Source organism: Pelobates fuscus, chromosome 8, assembly GCF_036172605.1.
Source record: "Pelobates fuscus isolate aPelFus1 chromosome 8, aPelFus1.pri, whole genome shotgun sequence".
In the NCBI taxonomy this organism is placed as follows: domain Eukaryota; kingdom Metazoa; phylum Chordata; class Amphibia; order Anura; family Pelobatidae; genus Pelobates; species Pelobates fuscus.
In genome coordinates this window covers 35,758,843-35,764,842 of record NC_086324.1, presented here as the reverse complement: position 1 = coordinate 35,764,842, position 6,000 = coordinate 35,758,843, and the positions used below count along the sequence as shown (strand labels likewise).

The window sequence follows — 6,000 nt, the reverse complement described above, 5'->3', positions numbered from 1 at the left end:
GCGCTTCTCACTGTGATTTTCATTGAGAATGCTTTCCTATGGACTGGCTAAATGCGCGCGACTTGTGCCGTGCATGCGCATTCAGCCGATGACGGGGAAAGGAGGAGGAGAGTCCCCAGCGCTGGAAAAAAGATAAGGGATTAACCCCTTCCTCACCCTAGAGCCCGGCGGGAGGGGGGCCCAGAGGGTGAGAGGGACCCAAGGACCCTATAGAGCCAGGAAAACAAGTATGTTTTCCTGGCACTATAGTGGTCCTTTAAGGTACACTATAACTAATATATATTAATATAAATATATCATGCATGGTCCATCAGCCTGAAATGCATTTACTTTCTGTGTGGTACGGGTGATGTATGTCACATCAGTATTACAATAACCAGCCATTTCGTTTAAAGCAGGCCTGTCAAACCTGCGCCCCCCTAGATGTTGCTGAACTACAACTCCCATGATTCTTTTAATTAAACAGATAGCCAGGGAATCATGGGAGTTGTAGTTCAGCAACATCCTTGAGTTTCAGCTTACCTCAAGGGGTGGAGTTTTCCTTCAAACACATAATACACTTCAGCTCTTATGTTATTTTTTAAAACAACCCATAGGCAAGCCATGAGAAGCTATCTGTAATGCACTGCAATTGCCTCTCTGATCCAATCATTAAGCTGCAGTGACATACCTAGGGTATGGAAGGCATTGCACATGATCTAGGTGCCACTTGAAGGTGACATCACATCAAAGCTGGATAGAGCTCCCTTCGAGCTGGCAGGGTGATCAAAAGATGTCACTGCAAAGCCCTTTATAAATTACTCCCTGGTGCAGCAGCATTCTTTCACGGTTCAGGCATTTTGTGAGAGAGTCAGAGCGCAAGCGCCAGGATTTCCAAACTTCACTCTGGTGTCATCACAAAGCACTGGACTGAAAGGCTGCGCTAGGAGCCAACCAGACCTATTCTCAATATACTCTTGCACCCCATATTTTTACTCTCCATAAGTTTACCCCTTGCTCACTGTGCCTAGAGAGATATCAGATGTGCCTCACTGATGATGCCTAACAAGGCTGAAACGATTGGCTGGGGTTGCTGTGTCTCTCGTGCAGAGGGAACTTGCTGGCATTTCGGATCTGGACTGCCCGTATGGGTGGGACCAGTCTGATATGTTTCAGAGATGTTCTCTCTGTAATGGCACAAGATAAGCTAAAACCAGCTTGAGATCTGAGGGACCCACCGAAGGGCAGGCTATTTCAGCTGCTGCCCGTTCTCAGTATTCTCTGCGACCCGTTTTTTTGCTCAACCAGACCTATGTTATCTTGAAAAAAATTATTATAGCTCTTTTGCATTTTGTCTAGTAGGTTCCTGCAGATAGCGGGAACTACCCACCACCCGTCCGAAAAGGCAATTAAACATCGTATTCATATAATTTCCCTCCCACTACACACACACACTAAGCCGCCATTCATTTATACTCCCTCAGTCATCTTTCCTTGGTCACTGACCCCCCTCATTTTGTCACTATCACTATCACTCCCCCTCACTATCACACCCTTCAGCCCTACCACACTCACCCCCAATTTTGTCACACTCACCACCCCTCATCCTGTCAGAATAACTCACTATCACACTCACCTCTAAGCTTGTCACACTTACCTCTTCAACTGTCACACTCACCCCCTCACCCTGTCAAACTCACAAAACTAATTCTGTCACACTCACCCACCATCTAACCCTGTCACACTCACCCTCCCAAACTTGTCACACTTACCATATGTAAGCTGTCACTCACTACCACACATTAAACACAGCGTGACCATAAACACAACACTCAAAAACCACAAGCAAAAAACTACCCGACACAGACACACATGCACAATGAAATAGAGACACACGTTCACACACAAGGATGTTCAGGCACATACACAAGTAGACAGTGCCAGGGACACAGACACACTCAGTCAGAAATGCACTCTTACACACACATAATACCAGGGAGTATGATCCCTGCATTGGACCACCAGGGATCATAGCCCCCCTTTCTTGAAGAAAGGCAAACACCAGGGAACTACGCACACATCACATACAGCTAGCACACACACATTACATACAGCCAGCTCACATTACACACACATCTCATACAGCTAGCACACACACATCACATGCAGCCAGCATACACAAACATCACTTTATCTAAAATATGGGTGTCAGATGTTTGGACAGGTTCCGTAAGGGGTACAATTTTTAGTACTTGCCATAGGTTTTGTCTTCAATACATATGCTTCTGTTAAGCTATAGTGGTTCTGGTGCTTAGAGTGTAACCCACTGTCAGCCATTTATGTAACTAAATGTAATAAATGTTATAACTAGAGCTAAGCATATTTACACAGACTGATTTATCGCCACACTCATTGTATGTTAACAATATATTATCTTAATTCTTGTGAATCTCTTTACACACTCCTATAGACAATCTGGAGTTCTTTGAAATTAAGACACATATTAGGTTAAGATTGACAGAAGGACAAGCTTTTTGGAATTTGGCCCCAAATAATGACTAAAGAGGGACTTTAAGAGATTTAATTTGCAAGTTTGTTCTCAAAGCATCAGAACTCTCCATTTAGTGAATATATCTCCAATCACAAAGCACAAAATGGCCAATCCTCTAGTATGTATGGCTCCTACTTGTTACCTGTCATCGTCAAATGAATAACTATTTTTAAAAAAAATACCGGGAACCAAATATTTCACTAACAATACATATTTTGTAATTATTAACTACAAAAACAAAACATGTACATGGAATTTGCCAGACAGACATAATCTAATCCTGTAGAGAGTATTCCCAAAGTGCAAGTTTCATTATCCAGTCCCTTTAAGTGAGTTTAATTAGCTCCCCCCGGATGACAGTCTGTCCCTGGTGACATTGCTGTCAGTGCCAGTGTGTGTGTGTGTCAGAGAGTGTACCTGTATGTATTTAGTGTGTATATACACAGGTGCTCTCTGCAATAGCCTGCTGGACTTTGCCCCTCCCAACACAGCCAGAAAAAAAACCACACACACACACACACACACACAAGACTCATTCTCCTTTGACCGAAAGGGAATGTGAGGGAGAGAGGCAAAATCTGCATATTGGAAAAAAAATTCTAGCTAAGCAATCAAGTCAGAACTTGAATGTTAAACTCCCAGCTTGTTGCGGAGAGAGAGAGTTAAGCTCCCAGTCCTAGTGCGAGGACGGAGAGAGAGAGAGGGAGGGAACTGAGAGGCTGGCACAGCAAGTGAGAAACAGAACAGACAGCCTCTGTTTCTCTCTGAATCAACCCAGAGAAGGTTAGTCTCAAGTTTCCTCCCCCCTCCTTGAAGAGAGTTTCCCTAGGTGTGGTTGGTTGGTGCAGAAGGGGGCACAGTGGGCTAGTTAGTGAGGTGCCCTCCTGGCACAGAGCTTGGTGCTGTACTGTGGTGAGGAGCCTGCTGGACTTGCTGGGATCTTTACCATATGGTGACATTGACTTAGAAAGCAGCAATCGGATGACAAGGTGAAGGGAAGGTAAATCAAGTCTATTTTCTTGTTACATTGTTTCAAGGACTAACTTTCTGATTGATACTTTACTGAATGACTTCCCCCCCTGCATGCTTTGGGGCATTTCCTGCTGGCTCAGAGACCCAATGTGCGAACCACCTGTTACAGATATGTATTATTTTCATTACAGTAGACAGTCACGCCATGTGAATCACAGATAATTACAGGTTTAGTCTAAAAGAGAGAACTTTGATCCCAAGAGCTTACAGTCTATTCTATGCTTAGTGCCCATGGACCCAGCAGCAGAGGTGTCTTATACAGGTGTATTGGATTTGAACGATCTGAACTTTTATGAGCAATCTGCAACACATAGCCTTAAAAAAAACAGCTGCTGCAGAATATCTTTTTTAAATGACGTTAGGATGTTGCATGATGTTGAAGAAAACCAGTTCTGGATGTTTCCTTTTTGAAAATGGTATTATTCAGCAGCCTTTCGTTCCACATGTCCTGCTGAGTGAGCTGGAGATGCAGTTTGTGGTAACCATACAAAGCGAGCACAGACTTTCACACTCATCAGCTGACTGCAGAGATGAACAGACTTGGAGAAAAGGCTCATCTCCCAGGAAATGGTCAGCTGTGAGTCCAGAATGGGGGTCCATCTGTAGACTACCTGTTCTGGACATGGTCATTTGGGGTGAATATTTATGAACTTTGGAACTAATTGTCTAGATTTGTTTATCAGCTCTTGCTATGTAGTGCAGGCTTTGGACTGAGGCTGATGGGAGTTTCAGTTTAACTGTAACAGGATGTTCTCAAGTGTTGAACGCTAGTGATTATCTGATATTTAAACTAGTAAGATTATGTCTTGTGAAAGTAGCAGATCTACTGTACTGTAAGTGAGATCTAGAAAGCCCTAGGGTGGGGGTGGGGGAGAGGTGACACAAGCCTTCTAACTAATTCTATGGATTTGTATACAGCTTCTGTAAGAAAGTCTTTGTCCAGGACGACCAGGAAGCTGCTGTAGAGAATGGACGATTCAGGATCCTGGTCGGAGGCATCAAGCCCTGAAGCATCATTGCCACCCTCAGGGTAAGATTGTCTGGTACCCAACATGCAAACTCACACAGAATGATTACTCTATGCACTGCAGTTATTGTGATGGTTTTGTAAGTGCAGTCCCTCCTGTTTTTGTCAAATTATTTTAAAGCAGTTTGACAAACCTAGGAATCGCTCAACACCCAAAGAATAACCCCTCTGCTGAGCCATCTGCTCGTAGCCTGTCTTCGTCTCCAAACTTTCTTTGAGGTACTAGAGAACCCTTTTTTTTGTCATACCACTCAAGAGCAGGAGAGAGTGCGACCAAAGATTCCTTGCACCATAGCCAGTACTAATATCTATAGTGGTTATGGCGCTTTGCGTTTCCCTGTCAGGGGTCAATGATATTCCTTGTTATCATCACAATCTGATTATTGAAGATCTAGTACCAGCATGGAAGGACTTGCTTATTCCGCATCAGCACTGCTGTTACTAAATGTATATGAGTGGAACATTTTGTTTTGGAATAAGATCTTTAGACCTCAGACCATTACCATAGGCCATCATTGCTTTAAAAAGGGTTAATTGGAATGCTGTGCATTATGTGAACTTTAAACATTCTATCACATGTTCAATGCTCATTAAGTTAAACAGACACTATAGGCACCCAGACCACTTAATCTCATTGAAATAGTCTGGGTGCACTGTCTCTGTTCCCTTGCAATTTCGGAGAAACTGCAATGTTTACATTGCAGGATTAAGACTGTCTCTAGTGGCCGTCTACCAGAGAGTCACTAGAGGCACGTCCTGCAGTTTGACTCCCTGAAACGACACTGGACGTCCTCACACTTTTCATGAGTATGTCCAGCGTGTTGAAAAACCCCATAGGAAAGCAATGCTTTCCTATGGGGACGGCCTAATGGGTTCAGCAACCATGCACTTTAGGTTCCTGGATTGTGCTGATGTAGGCAGAGGAGGAGCCCGATCATATGCAGAAATCAGATAAATGTTTAAAGTTTTTTTCTAACCATTTACATGACTTGGAGGGAAAGGTGGGGGCACCGGGGCAGAGGAATACTATAGTGTAATACAGTTGTGTGTCCCTAACATTATAATGTTCCTTTAAAGGGTTGCTAAAAGGGAATTAAGACTTTTTAAGGCTGCATTACTATGTTACCACATACTATGATACCAATAGCTAGAACAGTTTTTTTGTTGTTTGTTTTTTACCAAACAGTTTATTTCCAAAATCTTCTTATTAAAGCTACTTACCGTAGCTAAAGATGCATAAATTTAAAATGACCGCTTTTCCTATTAATAAAAATACAGCCTGTGTGATATGTAGACATTAGTAAAGCTTTAGAATAGCATTTAGGTTCCAGCAGCAATATCTAGATATTATCTGGACAATTACAGCATGCAACAGGAAACCCATTATGGGAGTAAATAACATTTAGTAAAT

At 43.0% G+C, this 6,000-nt stretch overlaps 1 protein-coding gene and 1 non-coding gene across 3 annotated transcripts in view; both read left to right on the top strand.

Moving 5' to 3' along the window:
* The first annotated feature begins 1,306 nt into the window (after positions 1-1,306).
* Positions 1,307-1,369, top strand: LOC134572128 (U7 small nuclear RNA). The gene has a single exon (XR_010085241.1). It is a non-coding gene; the product is annotated as a U7 small nuclear RNA (small nuclear RNA).
* A 1,707-nt stretch (positions 1,370-3,076) lies between these two features.
* Positions 3,077-6,000, top strand: part of COBLL1 (cordon-bleu WH2 repeat protein like 1) — a 112,156-nt gene continuing 109,232 nt past the window's right edge. The window contains exons 1-2 of one of the 2 annotated variants that reach the window (XM_063429684.1): positions 3,077-3,313; positions 4,481-4,592. In XM_063429684.1, coding sequence (XP_063285754.1) covers positions 4,531-4,592 — 62 coding nt within the window. In that variant the 5' untranslated portion in view covers positions 3,077-3,313; positions 4,481-4,530. Of the gene's footprint in view, positions 3,531-4,480; positions 4,593-6,000 lie in introns of both variants that reach the window. The other variant, XM_063429683.1, reaches the window with a different exon arrangement.